Below are 19,334 nucleotides of genomic sequence, written 5' to 3' on the forward strand. Positions count from 1 at the left end.
ACTGAGTTTGAAGGTAGGCCTTGAAATACATCCACGGGTACACCTTCAATTGACTCAAATTATGTCAATTAGCCTATCAGAAGCTTCTAAAGCCATGACATCTTTTTCTGGAATTTTCCAAGCTGTTTAATGGCACAGTCAACTTAGTGTATGTAAACTTCTGACCCACTGGAATTGTGGTACAGTGAATTATAAGTGAAATAATCTTTCTGTAAACAATTGTTGGAAAAATTACTTATCATGCACAAAGTATATGTCCTCACCAACTTGCCAAAACTATAGTTTGTTCACAAGAACTTTGTGGAGTGGTTGAAAGACGAGTTTTAATGACTCCAACCTAAGTGTATGTAAACTTCTGACTTCAACTGTATGTATCTATATTAGTGCTACTTAAGCCAATGCCATGTAAATGTGACAGTTTCTTCGATTTTTGTATGAAAGTTTGGATTAAACTTTGTCATTAGTTGTATGTCCTTCCTTTAGGGAGCCATTTCTTAAGTGTGGTCATAATAGCATGTAAATGTAGGGGGTTTGTTCTACCACAAGGTAACGCTGTTGGATAATTAAATCGGTTCAAAATGGCAGATTGTTGTTGTTTTTTAGTCGTCAGTCTTGATACTGAAGCACACATTATTACAGTGTATTTCATGTTATTCATATCTGAGAGTTGAGCGGTCAATGAAAAATATAATTTCTACTCCATAATTTGCTTGATAGGTGTAGACGGAACCTCAGAGTCCCATGAGCAGGTGTAGTGCTTGTCTGACTACAGTATAGTACTATTTTCTTCGCAACATAGTAGAAAGTTGGTAGTTAATTTCCAAAATCGGAGAGACACCACAGTCTCCGTTTTAATATGCTGCAATATTAAAGAATATCAGATCGGTGGATATGCAGATTTTCTAGAAGTGAAAGAAGTCTATTGAAAAATACGATATTAATCTGTTAACGCTCACTTGTAGTAGCAGTTAATACATGAATAAATAGTGGTATTATTGACATAAACCCTATGATCTTATGCCATCTCCTCATTGTGGAATTTTCTGTTAAATTTAAATCAAACACCCTGTGTTATCCTGGGTGCCAATTTATAGTGATGGGCATTCTGAGTCTTTTCGGTGAGCTGGATCATTTTTGCTCCGTTCACCTAAAAGACATTTGTCTAAATACAGATCTTCGTTTAGAAATCTTTCCCCACTATTTGTTGTTCATACAGTGAGGATTTACCATCTTCAGATAATGTAAAACAAAGTGGTATCTGATCAAATGTGGATGTTGGATATTTAAATTGATCAGCAGCATCAGGAATTGGAATAACAGAATAGGTTTACTCAAGGCTTGCTTTATGTTTTATCATTTGATTTGGGGATGTAGACCATTTCTGAAGTAGCTAGTTAACCCTATTTGGCCAATTTCGGCCAGCGAGTATTTCACAATGAGCGAGTTCGTTTAACATTGCCAGTTGCCCTGGATGGGCGGATGTTGCATATTTTAGACCATTCCATTGGTCGTTAAACAACATCTCAACCGACCCGGTGCACCGGGGCATGCAAGACGAACTCGCCCACTGACAATCAAACTACGTACCCAACCGGCTAGTGGAGGAGAGCTCGATCCTCGAGGACTTGTCAGCAGTGCATCTGGAATATAAAAAAATAGACAATATTAAACTTTAGGTGAGTAACAGTTAATGTCACTTTCTTTTAAAGATGCTAATTTATCGTTTCTATTCAATAATTGGAATGCAAGAACACTAGCCACACCTAGAAATACTATTGAGTGGCTTGTTTATGACATGGTCCTGACATGGCTAGCTGGCAAATCCACATGCTAGCTAATGCTAACGTAATGTAGCTAGTTTGCGGCTGGTAGCAGCTATGATTTACAAGCCATGACATCAGGTCTTTGCCATCCATCCGATTTTCAGATTATGCAGGCACTACAAAGGTAACGTTAGGTAATTAATTTAATTAAATCATGAGTATTTCTTAATCAATTGAACCATTGATGCCATTCGAAATAAGGGTATTAGTGCTGTAGCAAATATGGTTTTGATTACTTAAGAAAAAACACATATCTAGCGAACGGTGCACCAAAAATCGAACCCGGGTCTCTGGTGTGAAAGGAAACGCATAACGTCAATAGTGACGTCACTTGGTATGAATTAGAACACTGCTGACGCAACGGGAAGGCACGTTGCGGTGCTTCGTATGCTTGTTAGCCCCCCTTACAAGTCCGGGTCGTGCGTTCCGATGGCCTCACAGCAGTCATCCCACTTTTAACACGAACGGCAAGGCATCGAACCCGGGTCGCTGGCATGAAAGCCAGACACCCGAGTTGCGTCAATACTCAGTAGGGTTAACTCTCTTAGTTGGAATTGTACCGTGGCTCATATAGCAGGATCACTATAATACAATTGCAGTGTCCAGGATTTGTTACTCTGTGTTTATATTGTATGTATGTATCAAGCCAGGATGCTGTGTTTAAAGTATATTTGACTTGTTTAAAATATATTTGACTTTTGATTAAAAACCTACTAAAAGGGTGTTTACCACACGAGTGCCTCAATTTGCATGAAAATAAGTAAATGCACTCTTTCAGTGTCCAGGACATTTTGTTCCAGGCAGGAAGCGCCGGATTGCTGTTTTTATCGTGTCGGTCTTATGTAGATTTATGATGGACAATAAACCACTTGAAACAGTTGATTAATCACCGACTTTTCACTCTTCTGATAGTGTAGTCAGGTGATTCTCATGAAACCTGTTTTAACCCTGGCAGTAGTTGAATTACACTGAACTAAAATATAAACGCAATATGCAACAATTTCAAAGAGTTTTATGAGTTTAAAATGTGTTTATTTTTTATTTAACCTTTTTAACTAGCCAAGTCAGAACAAATTCTTATTTACAATGACGGCCTACCGTTCATATAAGGAAATAAGTCAACTGAAATAAATACATTTTAGGCCCTAATCTATGGATTTCATGTGACTGGGAATACAGATATGCATGTGTTGGTCACAGATACCTTTTAAAAAAGGTAGGGGTGTGGATCAGAAAACCAGTCAGTATCTGGTATGACCACCATTTGCCTCATGCAGCGTCTCCTTCACATAGAGTTGATCAGGTTGTTTATTGTGACCTGTGGAATGTTGTCCCACTCCTCTTCAATGGCTGTGCGAAGTTGCTGGATATTGGCGGAAACTGGAACATGCTATTGTACACGTCAATCCAGAGCATCCCAAACATGCTCAACAGGTGACATGTCTGGTGGGTATGTAGGCCATGAAAGAAGTGGGACATTTTTAATCTTCTAGGAATAGTGTAGAGATCCTTACGACATAGGGCCTTGCGTTATCATGCTGAAACATGAGGCGATGGTGGCGAATGAATGCCATGACAATTGCCCTCAGGATCTCGTCACGTTATCTCTGTGCATTCAAATTGCCATCGAAAAATGCAATTGGGTTTGTTGGCTGTAGCTTATGCCTGCCCATACCATAACCCCACTGACACCATGGGGAACTCTGTTCACAACGTTGACATCAGCAAACCACTCGCTCACACAATGCCATACAAGCTGTCTGCCATCTGCCCGGTACAGTTGAAACTGGGATTCATCCGTGAAGAGCACACTTCTCCACCGTGCTAATGAACACCGAAGGTGAACATTTGCCCACTGAAGTCGGTTTCGATGCCGAACTGCAGTCAGGTCAAGACCCTCTTGAGGGCAACAAGCATGCATTAGCTTCCCTGAGATGGTTTCAGACAATTTTTGCAAAAACTCTTAGGTTGTGCAAACCCACAGTTCCATCATCCGACTGGGTGGCTGGTCTCAGACGATCCCGCAGGTAAAGAAGACGGATGTGGAGATCCTGGGCTGGTGTAGTTACACGTGGTCTGCGGTTGTGAGGCCGGTTGGACATACTGCCAAATTCTCTAAAACGACATTGGTGGCAGCTTATGGTAGAGAAATGAACATTCAATTCTCTGGCAACAGCTCTGGTGGACATTCCTGCAGTCAGCATGCCAATCCCTCAAAATGTGAGACATCTGTGGCATTTTGTGTGGCCTTTTATTTTCCCCAGCATGTTTGATTGTGCTGTTTAATCAGCTTCTTGATATGCCACAGCTGTCGGGTGGATGGTTTATCTTGGCAAAGGTCAAATGTTCACTAACGGGTATAAACAAATTTGTGCACACAATTTAAGAGAAATAAGCTTTTTGTGCATATGGAACATTTCCGGGATCTTTTATTTCAGTTCAGGGAACATGGGACCAACAGTTTACATGTTGCATTTATATTTATTCAGTGTAGAAAACCATGATGCATCTTCAACAATCAACTATCATTCTGAAGGCTAAGATGTCTAGTGTCTGATTTAAAATACATTTTCACACTTCATTTTTTACATTTTAACCCCAAATTCACATTACCCGAAATGCATCCAGATGAAATTGTCAGGTCATTTTTATATACCTGCGTTGGTGGTTGTGGAAGTTGTGGTAAAATGCATAATATCTGATCAAGTGCCAGTTTCGTAAGGGTCACTCACTGCTCTGACTGGTGTTAGGCGGTACTGTCAGCAACTGATATGATATGAGATGATACTGATATAAGTAAATGATGCAGGTAGCTGCTAAAGTCATAAACAGGAATTTAAACAAGACTTAAATAAGTGTTGATACAACATGTATAGCTTATTAATACTACAAGGGCCCAGAGTTTTCCCCAGTTAGCCTACTTCTTCTTTCCCTACTGAATCTACTTTTGTAACAGTTCTGAATGGGCTGAGAAAAGACCTGACTCTGACAAGCTAGCCCTCCCCTTGGTTCACGCCCCTTGGCTAGTTTGGCTTGGTAGCCCTTGATTGGTCGAGGAGGAGGCGTTGAAGGATATTGAAAGACCTATTGGTTGCTGGAGCAGAACTGGTATAGGGTGAAGTTGCCCCTAGATGCTGATCTGGGGTCAGTTTTGCATTTCCCCCACTATTGGTTAAGGTTAGTATCGAGGAAGGGAAGCTTATCCTAGATCTGTATCTAGAGCAGGGATGGATAACTTCAGCCCTCGGGGGCCGGAGTTGTGTCACACTTTTTCTCCATCCCTTAGCATGCACAGCTGATTAAACTAATTACTCTCTGAACTGAAGTTGATTATTGGAGTCAGGTGTGTTAGCTGGGGCTGGGGAAAAAGTACAACACCAATCAGGCTCCCGATCTAGGGGAAACTTCACTCCGGAGCAGCAGGAACATGTTGGCAGTGAAACGGAGAGCAGTTAATATCGAGTTATAGTGAGTCATGCTAAGTTAACTGGAACTGGATATCTCATATGACAAATGCCCCTTAAATTGTTAAGGCTAACCTTTCTATTTGAAAACATACATTCTCAACACAGAGTCATTTAGGACACAGAGTTCCATATACATTGAACGGAAACTGAATAGTTTTGCCCTATTCCTGCCATGTGAGATTTTCCCCTCTGTAGATATAACTAGGGACTATACTGTACACACAATAAAGTGAACCGGTTACTTCATGGGGAATGACATGTCTACTTTGAACAATTATTTTGAACTTTGGTGCATGCCCTGGTTGTATTGTTGGGTGCATGCCCAACTCATGCTGGGGTCACCCAGGCACTGTGAAATCTGATAGCACCGACTCTCTTTTTAGGTCACACACACACTCTGGGCTCTATTTTAACAAACCTAGGCCTAACGCAATGGTAAATCTTAGTGCTTGCGGTAGCGTTATAGGTTTGGGGATGTGGCAGAAATATTTCAGCTATTTTCACAATTGGAATTATGGGTGCGGTAGTGCGAAAGGACTGAGTTTTGATTCATAAATTAGTTGTAGGTGTGTGTAGGCTTGACCCCCTCACTGGCCAATCACAACATGCTCCAGGGCTAAATATGTGGTTGCTTCAAGTTGTGTATTTACAGTCTTTTATGTATTGCATTGTCATCAACTCCAATAAGAATGTTAGTCCGTTACAGCATAGTTTGTTAAATAGCCTAGAAAAACTAAATGTATGTAGGCCTATGTCATCTTTCCTAAATATGTTGAACATGTTTGCGTTATACATCGTAGGAAGCCTAATTACGTGGCTTTAATAAATGGGTTTGGTTGTTTAGCAACAAAACCGAAGTGTGTGTGTGTGCGCAACTATGGGGCAAAGCTGATGGGGTTGGCTTAGAATGTAAATGATATTTAGTCACCAATGTATATTGAAAACAAATACATTTGCACAATGATCACTTGTTGTCTCTCAAATACATTGTTACAGTTGTTGGTTAGATAGCTTTTGAATTTTAGCATTAGCATTGCCATGAAATCGGTCAAAACACCTCAAAACAAGACATGCTATCAAGAACAAGATGAAACTAGCTGAAATGAACCACGTACGATTCCCCACATGGCAGTTTCTTGTCAATGTTGGTAGCCATCTGGCCATCCAGAATCACAACAGCTCTGACTTCTGCCCCATTGAAGCGTGTGCATTGTTTTCGTGACATTTTAAGCTAGCCCATATGGATATATACTGAACAAAAATATAAACGCATCATGTAAAGTGTTGGTCCCAAGTTTCATGAGCTGAAATAAAAGATCCCAGAAATGTTTCACGCGCATGAAAAGCTTATTTCTCTCATTGTGTGCCCACATTTGTTTACATCCCAGTTAGAGAATTTCTTCTTTGCCATGATAATCCATCCACCTGACACGTGTGGCATATCAAGAAGATGATCAAACAGCATTATCATTACACAATAAAAGGCCACTCTAAAATGTGCAGTTTTGTCATGCAATGCTACAGATACATAAAGTTTGGAGAGTGTGTGCAATTGGCATGCTGACTGCAGGAGTGTCCACCAGAGCTGTTTCCAGAGAATTGAATGTTAATTTCTCTACCATAAGCCACCTCCAACGTTGTTTTAGAGAATTTGGCAGTACGTCCAACCGGCCTCACAACTGCAGACCACGTGTAACCATGCCAGCCCAGGACCTCCACATCCGGCTTCTTCACGTGCGGGATCGTTTGAGACCAGCCATCCAAACAGCTGATGAAACTCAATAGTTTTTCTGAATGTAATAAAGCCCTTTTGTGGGGAAAAACTAATTCTGATTGACTGGGCCTAGCTACCCAATGGGTGGGCCTATGCCCTCCCAGGCCCATCTATGGCTGCGCCCCTGCCCAGTCTTGTGAAATCCATAGATTAGGGCCTAATTTATTTATTTCAATTGACTGATTTCCTTACAGTTAATATAACTGTAAAATTGTTGTTTTAATATTTTTGTTCAGTATATATTGTTAAACATGTAAATGTAAATGTATGATGTAAATGTAACATAGCATTCACACTGATATAGGGGCTAGACCCACTGTAAATTGCATTATGTCTGCCATGTACATGTCAAACGTTGTCAATAAGCAAGATTACATTCACTATTGATAAGGCTTAGAAGAGTGAATAATTCTAATCAAAACTAAACCACTTTACAATAGTGCATCTAAATCTTTTAAGGGGGGGGGGGGGTTGAGAAGGATTACTTTAATACCTAGGATAGGATAAAGTAATCCTTCTCACCCCCCCACCCTTAAAAGATTTAGATGCACTATTGTAAAGTGGCTGTTCCACTGGATGTCTTAAGGTGAACGCACCAATTTGTAAGTCGCTCTGGATAAGAGCGTCTGCTAAATGACTTAAATGTAAAATGTAAATGTAAACAACTTGTTTTAAATAGGCTATGTCAAAATACAGTTACAGGCACCATAATTGCTCCCCGTGGTAATATAATATTAAAGGAAAAAATCAACCCAAAACCACTATTCCTATAGTTTCCAATGTTAAATAACACTAATCGAAACTTTACTGGCCCGGACATGGCGTAGCCTAGTTAAAATGCATAAGGGTCATGCAGGGCCAATAGGTTGGTGCTTTCTATGTTCAGCTGTATTAGGCAAAAGTTGGTTATTATGGTATGTATTAAAAAGCTGTGTAATATAATCTAGCAGTGTAAGTCATTACTTTATTACTCTCATTTTGAGAAGATTTTTTAAACATTTAACATCAGGATGCTGCCCCTTTAAGACAACAACCTTTAAAAAGAGATATTGATCCGGCTACAGTAGATCAATGCTATGTGTCTTTTTGTAGTTTTCTTTGTGCAGACTATCAGCAGTAGCTAGCATATTACTAGGATGTTCACAATTGAACGTTTACTTGTAAATCAATTTCTCTAAATTCAGCAAGTGGATTGATGAGAGCTTATTTTGACTGTCGACAGCTCCTTCCAGTTCTCTGCTGCCAATGACTGGAACGAACTACAAACATCTCTGAAACTGGAAACACTTATCTCTCTCACTAGCTTTAAGCACCAACTGTCAGAGCATCTTACAGATTACTGCACCTGTACATAGCCCACCTATTATTTAGCCCAAACAACTACCCCTTTCCCAACTATTTAATTAATTAATTTTGCTCCTTTGCACCCCATTATTTTTATTTCTACTTTGCACATTCTTCCATTGCAAAACTACCATTCCAGTGTTTTACTTGCTATATTGTTTTTACTTTGCCACCATGGCCTTTTTTGCCTTTACCTCCCTTCTCACCTCATTTGCTCACATTGTATATAGACTTGTTTATACTGTATTATTGACTGTATGTTTGTCTTACTCCATGTGTAATTCTGTGTCGTTGTATCTGTCGAACTGCTTTGCTTTATCTTGGCCAGGTCGCAATTGTAAATGAGAACTTGTTCTCAACTTGCCTACCTGGTTAAATAAAGGTGAAATAAAATAAATGTGTGCTGTGTGAACGCATCCATTTAGCTATGTACTTCTCGAGAAGTTGTAACTCGCGAGGAGCGTTGTTGAATGAACGTCCAATCATGTTGCTCAAATGCAAATAGCATGACTTTTTTGCGTGAAGTCTTTTTTTCTTCTGTTTTTCCCCATAGTTGCGCACATGTCGGTTTTGTTGCTCAACAACCAACCTATGGCAGACAATGACACAGCAGGTAAATGTTGAACTGGTACGCCAAATTGCACTGAGAAGTTACTGGCTCCTGGGTGGATGAAACCCACAACAGAGGTGTCATCTGCGTATTTAAATAATTTTTGGGCTGGATCAGAGGATTGACAATCGTTCGTGTACAGGATTGGCGAAAGTACGCAACCTTGCGGGGCTCCCATATTCACCGTTTTTAGATGTGGAGATGGCGGAGTTAAATTTAACTTGTTGGGTACGGTTCACAAGGAAACATTTAATCTAGTTGATCAGTACAGAGTTGACACCCATATTCACCCGTTTATCCACCGGTAGGTGGGATTGGATGTTATTGAACGCGCTACTGAAGTCAATGAATACCACTTTAACTAGGCTATTTGCCTGTTCTAAGTGTTTGTAAATGTTGTTCAGCATGACCAGTAACACATCATCAACACCCCTGGTTTGGATTTAGTTTTATTTATTTATTTATCTGTTATTTTACCAGGTAAATTGACTGAGAACACATTGTCATTTGCAGCAACGACCTGGGGACTGGGGAATAGTTACAGGGGAGAGGAGGGGGATTAATGAGCCAATTATAAACTGGGGATTATTAGGTGACCGTGATGGTTTGAGGGCCAGATTGGGAATTTAGCCAGGACACCGGGGTTAACACCCCACCCCTAATTGAGACACCAGAGAGAAGATGTTTTTATAATTATTTTTTCAAAACATTTCATAGGTACAGATTACAGGGCATAAGTCATTTTATTTTGGCCTGTTTTTTTTAGGTACTGGGACAATCAGCTGTTTTTTCCATGAATCTGGAATTATCCCGCTTTCCAGTGACTCCACTTTCTGCTGCGATGTAAAATCACACATCAAACCTGTAATAGAAACTGTTCAAATAATTTGCAAAGACAATGTCATTATCAACGGTCATGCAATGTCTCTGTCCGTCAGGGCCGCCCAGTCTGTGGGCTTGAAACAGTCCTGGAGGGCGTCAGTAGCTTCAGGAGTCCAGCTTTTAATCTCCACCTATTTAGCCTTCTCTCGCTGCAGTCGCGGTTTGTAGACTGGGATGAGCCGGACCATGTTATGAGCTGAATCTCCGAGATTGGGTAGTGTCTTGGAGGAATACGCACCTGGGATGTTACCATAACAGAGGCCCAGACAGGCTTCATTTTGGGTAGGACATGTAAAATATTGCTGGTATGATGGTAAATGTTCAGATTGACTGCACATGTTAAAGTCTCCCATGATCAGCTTTACTGCGTCAGGTGACTGTTTCAGCCTGGGATACAAGGTCATGGATCACGTCGGCAGTTGTGGGCTATGTAAACAAACAGTCGGGCTTGATTTATTTCCTGTGGCAGGTAGTATAGCTGTAGGTTAAGAGCAAGGAGTTCAATATCTTTAGTACAGACCTGGTGCTTCGTTGTGATATGGGCTGAATTACAGTATTTCTCGTTGATGAACTCAAACTCCTCTGCCTTTCCGCTTAGTGGAGTTGATGCTTCGGTCCATTCTAATGATTGTGTAGCCGTCCAGCTCCACTGCAGAGTCGGGTTCCTGTTCCATAAGCCAGGTCTCAGACAGATCAGGCTAGATTGTCGGTACTCGGACAGGTATTGCCTGTAGCTCGTCAGTAGGCTTGGGCGGTATACAGTATACTGGGGTATTTGGAAATAGCCATGGGATGGTTTTCAATACTGTTTAAATGATTATTTTTTCAACCAATTTTCATTTTTGTAGCTACTTTGTAAGCAAATACCTGTAGTTAACTTGTGCAATACGTTAGGAGATAAAGCAGACCACGTTCTTCATTTCACCTGTCACATTATTTTACATTATGAAACGTATTGTAGTTCCCCAGTTGAGCCAGTCACATGTTTGTTTGTAAATAGCACAATGTGAGAAAGCGGGAGCAGGTGAGTCCAGCTGTGTATTGAAAGTATTCACATTTTATATTGAAAGTCCATTCTAGTGTAAACTTGCAGCCAAGGGTCGGAGAATAAGCAGGATATCTTGTGTATGATATCCGCGGTTGCGGCTCTCTATATCCATTGATATGGATATATTGGTCGACAGCATGATTGGTGCATTTCACTTAAAAAAGTTTTTTAAACTAACAGCAAAAGTATTGCTGTTTGCCTCATTATTAGCTATCTAATTTCATACCACTAAAAACTTGGTTGATGAAGGTGGATCGCAACTTTAAAACACATTAAATAAACAAGCACGAAAACGACAAGCACAAATGACCGTGTCTCTGCAAGAGCAGCCCCCATACATGATACGTTTTATAAACATCGTGGAAGGATCATACAGATTGCATTCACTCACTGTTTTGCTGCTCCTAAACTTGATCTTTTAATAAAGCTTTGGTGATTTAATATTTATTTAAAGCAGTCTCATGAACCAAATCCTTTGTTGATAGGCTGCTGAAATGAAAAACCAAGCAATCTGTGTTATTGTTAAGACCTGCTTTTGGTTGGACTCAACTTTCGTGCTGCATGCAATTGTCACTTTTGTGCATGCTTTTACGCCACCCCTCCCACCTCAGTACAAGTGGGTTGATGTGAGACAGGTAAATTGCCGAACCTGGCATAATGGATGGAAAATGCCAGTGCGACAGTTTTTACATGACAAAATTGCAAACAAAAAACTATGAGTACAGATCTACCATGTTATAATATAACAGAACAGTAGGGTCAGCATTTCTCACGAGGCAGTTGACTGTGTTAAAAAGAATGACATCCATGTTTTGCACGGGTCCATGCTATGGGTATTTTTAAATTAGGTTTTCATGTTAGGGGAACGTGTATATTTGTGCTTATTGTTTATTAATTGTACTTCTTTCCCCTCAGACTATCAACACCAATGCAATGCTGCTCCTCAGACACTGTCGAGGCCTAACCAGAGTAGGCCTTCTCAAGACTCAAAGGTAGTCATAAAATAAGCTGCATTTGTTACCTTTCAGCTTAAAAGTAATATCAAAGTTATAAAAAATATATCACTAACTGCATGGCCATTCTGGCAGACCTGGCATCTGCCTTTTTTCCTTATTGCTATAGTCCACTTTAATGACCTGTTTATGTCTTGCCTAGTCAAAGGTAGGTCTGAGTCGGAACAGCCACTAAAAAGATCTTACATGTCTTTAAAAAAAAAAAGCACACCAGCAACCCAGGGCTGTCAGCCAGGAAAGTGCAAGGCAGGAATAATTTTCACTACGGCTAACTGCGTCCCAGATCCCTTGACTTTTTAAATCAAATCAAAATCAAATCAAATGTATTTATATAGCCCTTCGTACATCAGCTGATATCTCAAAGTGCTGTACAGAAACCCAGCCTAAAACCCCAAACAACAAGCAATGCAGGTGTAGAAGCACGTTGGCTAGGAAAAACTCCCTAGAAAGGCCAAAACCTAGGAAGAAACCTAGAGAGGAACCAGGCTATGTGAGGTGGCCAGTCCTCTTCTGGCTGTGCCGGGTGGAGATTATAACAGAACATGGCCAAGATGTTCAAATGTTCATAAATGACCAGCATGGTCAAATAATAATAAGGCAGAACAGTTGAAACTGGAGCAGCAGCACGGCCAGGTGGACTGGGGACAGCAAGGAGTCATCATGTCAGGTAGTCCTGAGGCATGGTCCTAGGGCTCAGGTCCTCCGAGAGAGAGAGAGAAAGAGAGAATTAGAGAGAGCACACTTAAATTCACACAGGACGCCGAATAGGACAGGAGAAGTACTCTAGATATAACAAACTGACCCTAGCCCCCCGACACATAAACTACTGCAGCATAAATGCTGGAGGCTGAGACAGGAGGGGTCAGGAGACACTGTGGCCCCATCCGAGGACAACCCCGGACAGGGCCAAACAGGAAGGATATAACCCCACCCACTTTGCTAAAGCACAGCCCCCACACCACTAGAGGGATATCTTCAACCACCAACTTACCATCCTGAGACAAGGCCGAGTATAGCCCACAAAGATCTCTGCCACGGCACAACCCAAGGGGGGGCGCCAACCCAGACAGGTCTTAAACATTTTGTTAAGTTACAGCCTTATTCTAAAATGGATTAAATAGTTTTTTCCCCTCATCAGTCTACACAGAATACCCCATAATGACAAAGCAAAAACAGTCGTTTAGAAATGTTAGTACATTTAAAAAAAAAAAAACGTTTTTAAATATAACATTTACATAAGTATTCAGACCGTTTACTCAGTACTTTTTTGAAGCACCTTTGGCAGTGATTACAGCCTCGTGTCCTCTTGGGTATGACGCTTTAAGCTTGGCACACCTGTATTTAGGGAGTTTCTCCCATTCTTCTCTGCAGATCCTCTCAAGCTCTGTCAGGTTGGATGGGGAGCGTCGCTGCACAGGTATTTTTATGTCTCTCCAGAGATGTTCTATCGGGTTCAAGTTCGGGCTCTGGCTGGGCCACTCAAGGACATTCAGAGACTTGTCCTAAAGCCACTTCTGCTTTGTTTTGGCTGTGTGCTTAGAGTTGTTGTCCTGTTGAAAGGTGAACCTTCTCCCCAGTCTGAAGTCCTGAGCGCTGGGGAGCTGGTTCTCATCAAGGATCTCTCTGTACTTTGCTCCGTTCATCTTTCTCTCGATCTTGACTAGTCTCCCAGTCCCTGCCGCTGAAAAACATCCCCACAGCATGATTCTGCCACCCCCATGCATCACCGTAGGGATGGTGCCACGTTTCCTCCTGACGTAACGCTTGGCATTCAGCCCAAAGAGTTCAATCTGGGTTTCATCAGACCAGAGAATCTGGTTTCTCAAGGTCTGAGAGTCCTTTATTTAGGTGCCTTTTGGCAAACACCAAACGGGCTGTCATGTGCCTTTTACTGAGGAGTGGCTTCTGTCTGGCCACTCTACCATAAAGGCCTGATTGGTGGAGTGCTACAGAGATGGTTGTCCTTCTGGAAGGTTCTCCCATCTCCACAGAGGAACTCTGTCTGAGTGATCTCTATCTACAAAATGTAGAAAATGTCAAGGGGTCGAAATACTTTCCAAATGTACTGTACATGGTGCACTACTTTTGACCAGGACCCAAAGTAAAAAGTGATCAACGGTAGTGCACTAAATAGGAATGTGGCCCTAGTGTCAGAAGCTGGGTTAATGATTTCCAAGCAGGAGCAGAGATAATCAATTACCTCCTTATCAAACGAGCTCCTGAAATACAGATTTGTCTCCCCCTTTATTTGTTTAGTTAGTTTTATTGCTTATTGATATGAACTGTAAGCAGTTTGCCTGACCTTTAACATCTTTAAGGAGTGGAGTCTCCTAGGAGAGGCCTCTGTCTGGGTTATCAGGTGAAATCTGGACCATAGAAACTATTTTAACATGTCAGTTAAGTCTAATGGACCCAAACTTTTTTTAGATTAGCCCTCTGGTCCATGAATAGAAAAAGCTTTTGTCAGTTGCATAGTTACGCCTTATCTTACAGCAGGATCTACTCAAGTATATTTGCACTGCCTACCATAACTTGTCCTTTGTATGGACATGGGTGTAACTATCTGTAACATGAATGCAATCAGTACATGAGTAAACTGCTAGGTGTGTCTTAAATGACTCCCTATATAGTGCACTGCTTTTGGCCAGAGCCATTTGGGACTCACCCCTACTGTTTGTCTGATTGTAACACTGGTCTGTGTGTCTCCTACAGGGTGCAGTTGTTGCAGGGTGCGGCCCTTCCTGTGGCAGTGTGTGCGGGCAGCCTCTGTGCACGCTGGGGCAGCAGTCATGGGGGGCATAAGTCAGGGCAGTACCAACGCAGCCATGGCCCCAACTGGAGACACGCCCTAGCAGGGCTGCTGGCTGGGACAGGGGCTGTACTGGCCTATGGCCTCTACCACAGCCAGGTGAGAGGGACAGTCTGCGTACTAATAGCTGGTGTGATGGAAGTTGTGGTGCATTTATGCTATTATACTGTTGGAGAAATCTAACCTACAATATGGGCATTTAACAGCATTTATAGTTTTTCAAGGCTGTATATTGTTCAGTACAATTCATTTTGTTACCTGTTTTGTGCATAAATAATGTCAAAAATTACTTTTTGGTATGTTTCTGCTCTTTTTTTCTTCTTCTGTAGCTGATATTTGACTGTTGTTTGTCTTCTCTCCAGACTGAGCAGACAGCCACCACTATAGTCCAGCCCATAGCCCCAGCCTCCTCGCTACCCATCTACACCCAGGACGAGGTCACCAAACACCGCTCTGTTGAGGAGGGCGTCTGGGTCACCTACAAGGGCAGTGTCTATGACATCACAGAGTTTGTGTCCATGCACCCTGGTGGTGATAAGATCCTGCTAGCAGCAGGTGGGGCTCTGGAGCCCTTCTGGGCACTGTATGCCGTTCACAGCCAAGACCACGTGCTGGAGATCCTGTCTGAGTATAAGGTGGGCGAGCTGTGTATGGTCTTGTTATCTGGTCTGAGCAAGTGTGAATAATTCTACTGTTGCTACGACAGCATATCTTCCCACAACCAATTCTTATTATGAAACCTTTGTTACAATTTACTCTCTTTTTTATCTAAATAACATAACAATAAAATATATACAGTGCCTGCAGAAAGTATTCCTTGACTTTTTCCACATTTTGTTACATTACAGCCTTATTCTAAAATGGATTAACAACAACAACAAAAACTCAGCAATCTACACACAATACCCCATAATGACGAAGCAAAACGTTTTTTGTAATTTTATTTTTGCAAATGTATTTCATATTAAAAATACATACCTAATTTACATAAGTATTCAGGCCCTTTGCTATGAGACTCGAAATTGAGTTCAGTTGCATCCTGTTTCCATTGATCACCCTTGAGATGCTTCTACAACATGGAGTCCACCTGTGGTAAATTCAATTGATTGGACTTAACTTGGAAAGGCACATACCTGTCTATATAATGTCCCACAGTTGACAGTGCATGTCAGAGCAAAAATCAAGCTGTGAGGTTGAAGGGATTGTCCGTAGCGCTCCGAGACAGGATTGTGTCGAGGCACAGATCTGGGGAAGGGTACCAAAACATTTCTGCAGCATTGAAGGTCCCCAAGAACACAGTAGTCTCCATCATTCTTAAATGGAAGAAGTTTGGAACCACCAAGACTCTTCCTAGAGCTGGCCACGTGGCCAAACTGAACAATCGGGGGAGAAGGACCCTGGTCAGGGAGGTGACCAAGAACCTGATTGTCACTCTGACAGAGCTCCAGAGTTCCTCTTGGAATTTCCCAAAAGGCACCTAAAGACTCAGACCATGGGAAACAAGATTCTCTGGTCTGATGAAACCAAGATTGAACTCTTTGGCCAAGCGTCACGTCTGGAGGAAACCTGGCAACGTCCCTGCGGTGAAGCATGGTAGTGGTAGCATCATGCTGTGGGGATGTTTTTCTGCGGCAGAGACTGGGAGACTAGTCAGGATTGAGGGAAAGATGAACGGAGCAAAGTACAGAGAGATTCTTGATGAAAACCTGCTCCAGAGTTCTCAGGACCTCAGACTGGGGCATAGGTTCACTTTCCAACAGGACAATGACCCTAAGCACACAGCCAAGACAATGCAGGAGTGGCTTCGGGACAAGTCTCGATGTCCTTGAGTGGCCCAGCCAGAGCCCGGACCTGAACTCAATCGAACATCTCTGGAGAGATGTGCAGCAACTCTCCACATCCAACCTGACAGCTTGAGAGCATCTGTATAGAAGACTGGGAGAAAATCCCCAAATACAAATGTGCCAAGCTTGTAGTGTCATACCCAAGAAGACTCTAGGCTGTAATCGCTGCCAAAGGTGCTTCAAGAAAGTACTGAGTAAAGGGTCTGAATACTTATGTGAATGTGATATTTCAGTTTTTTATATTTAATAAATTAGCAAACATTTCTAAAATCCTGTTTTTGCTTAGTCATTGTGGGGTATTGTTTGTAGATTTGATCGATTTTTTTTCCTCAATTTTAGAATAAGGCTGTAACCTAAAAACATTTGGAAAAAGTCAAAGGGTCTGGATACATTTTTGAAGGTACTGTGTATGTGTGTAATATATATATATATATATATATATATACTTATGTATACTTTAAAAAAAAAAAAGGTGGGTGAGCTGAGTGCGGAGGATCGGCGAAAGCAACAAAGCGTGAAATCCACGGACCCCTACTCTACCGACCCGGAGCGGCACCCTGCCCTGCGCATCAACAGCCTCAAGCCCTTCAATGCCGAGCCCCCACCCGAAATCCTCTCCGACAACTACATCACCCCTTCAGCCATCTTCTTTAAGAGGAACCACCTGCCTGTGCCACAAGTGGACCCGAAATCCTACCGGTTGCAGGTGGAGGGTGTGCCTGGTGGAGCATCTCTGAGCCTCTCTCTGGAGGAGCTGAAGACACGCTTCCCCAAACACACAGTCACGGCCACGCTGCAGTGTGCTGGCAACCGCCGCTCGGAGATGAATAAAGTCAAGCAGGTGAAGGGGCTCAATTGGGGCATCGCTGCGATAAGTAATGCTACGTGGAGCGGCGCCAGGCTGAAGGATGTGCTGCTGGCAGCTGGCTACAGGTCAGAGGTGGCCCAGCAGACATCCCACGTTCAATTTGAAGGCCTTGACAGTGACGTGACCGGAACCACCTACGGAGCATCTATCCCGCTCAACAAGGCGGTAAGTGAAGAGGGCGACGTGCTGCTGGCTTACCAGATGAATGGAGAAGACCTACCTGCTGACCACGGCTATCCCGTACGGGTGGTGGTGCCGGGAACGGTGGGCGCCCGCAATGTCAAGTGGCTGGGAAAGATCATAGTGAGTGAGGAGGAGAGCAGCAGCCACTGGCAGCAGAATGACTACAAGGGCTTCTCCCCCGCCACTGACTGGGACACGGTGGACTTCAAGTCGGCCCCAGCCATCCAGGAGCTGCCCATCCAGTCGGCCATCACCCAGCCAGTGGAGGGAGCTGTGGTGGAACGCAGCGCAGAGGAGGTGACGGTGAAGGGCTACGCTTGGAGCGGGGGTGGCCGGGAGGTGGTGCGTGTCGATGTGTCTCTGGATGGGGGGCGGACCTGGCAAGTGGCGCAGCTACAGAGCAGTGAGAAGGGGCAGGTCCCGGCCCCCTCGCCCCCACCCGGCAGAGCCTGGGCCTGGAAGCTGTGGGAGTTGACAGCCCCACTGCCCCCCGCGGTCCAGGAACTGGAGATTGTGTGCAAGGCGGTGGACAACAGCTACAACATGCAGCCAGACTCAGTGGCACCTATCTGGAACCTGAGGGGAGTTTTGAGTAACGCCTGGCACAGGGTGAAAGTCACAGTCAAGGAGGATGAGGAAAAGCAGAAACTGTTGTGATCTAGGGGGTTGTGTTCAAGTCTTAAAGAGTGTAGAGGTAAACAGATGATGTTTTAACCTGCCCCTCTCCAGACAGACAGCGTGTAACATGCTAAAGCTCTGGGGGAACTGAAACTAAAAACCCCTCTGTTGACTTGTTGCGCCGCAAAACAGCTAATTCTGTTTAGTGGAGATGGAAAAAAATAAAATAAATCGGCATTCATCTGTGTGTAGCTAATGTTGAGCGCTTAAAGAACATTGTGGCCAGTTGGGTTAAAAAGAATCCCAAACGCACCACAAAACAAGATAACAGAAGCAAATCTGTTGGTGTCAACAGTTGCTCAAGGACAAGCAAAAACACCTTGCCAGTGCTGTCCTTTTCATATCCTAAAATCTATTCACTAACTTCTTTGGCTTTAATGACAAGCTTGCTTCTATTTCATGATTTTATAAGGGTGTCATTTGCTGGATCCAGAGAATATTCTAATTCTTTGAGTTGCATTGTCTTAACCCATATTGATTATAGCAATTGATAAATTGTCTATCGTATAACTAATTATTCATTGTGTAAGATCAAAAGCACTTTGATCTTGTTAGTTTCAGCTAGTGTTATCTGCTGCATTAAGCAAGGTACCGTATTGTTTTGATTTTCACAAAAGTTCTCAGTTATATTTTTGAGAGATTGTTTTGCACACAATGTATGCATTTCAATGAATCAGCGATACTGCTTTTGTCAATTGTGATAAAACATATTTTCTCCACCTATCTGGTTACATGCTACATGATTGATTAGGAGCTTTAAATGAATATGTAATAAATAACACTTAAAAAAACGTATTTAGAAATAACACATTAATGTTAAATATTAAACTTACACTACATGACCAAAAGTATGTGGACACCTGCTCGTCAAACATCTCATTCCAAAACAATGGGCATTAATATGGAGTTGGTCCCCCCCTTTGCTATAACAGCCTCCACTCTTCTGTGAAGGCTTTCCACTAGATGTTGGAACATTACTGCAGGGATTTGC

General features: G+C 42.5%; 1 protein-coding gene across 1 annotated transcript; it reads left to right on the top strand.

The window, feature by feature from the left end:
- The first annotated feature begins 1,546 nt into the window (after positions 1-1,546).
- On the top strand, positions 1,547-19,064 carry suox (sulfite oxidase). The gene is made up of 5 exons (XM_029679569.2): positions 1,547-1,676; positions 11,864-11,940; positions 14,674-14,869; positions 15,133-15,405; positions 17,087-19,064. The coding sequence occupies exons 2-5, from the start codon at positions 11,882-11,884 to the stop codon at positions 18,320-18,322; spliced, it is 1,764 nt and encodes a 587-aa protein (XP_029535429.1). The 5' UTR covers positions 1,547-1,676; positions 11,864-11,881; the 3' UTR covers positions 18,323-19,064.
- The last annotated feature ends 270 nt before the right edge of the window (positions 19,065-19,334 follow it).

The sequence above is a fragment of the Oncorhynchus nerka genome, linkage group LG2 (assembly GCF_034236695.1).
Source record: "Oncorhynchus nerka isolate Pitt River linkage group LG2, Oner_Uvic_2.0, whole genome shotgun sequence".
NCBI classification, from domain to species: domain Eukaryota; kingdom Metazoa; phylum Chordata; class Actinopteri; order Salmoniformes; family Salmonidae; genus Oncorhynchus; species Oncorhynchus nerka.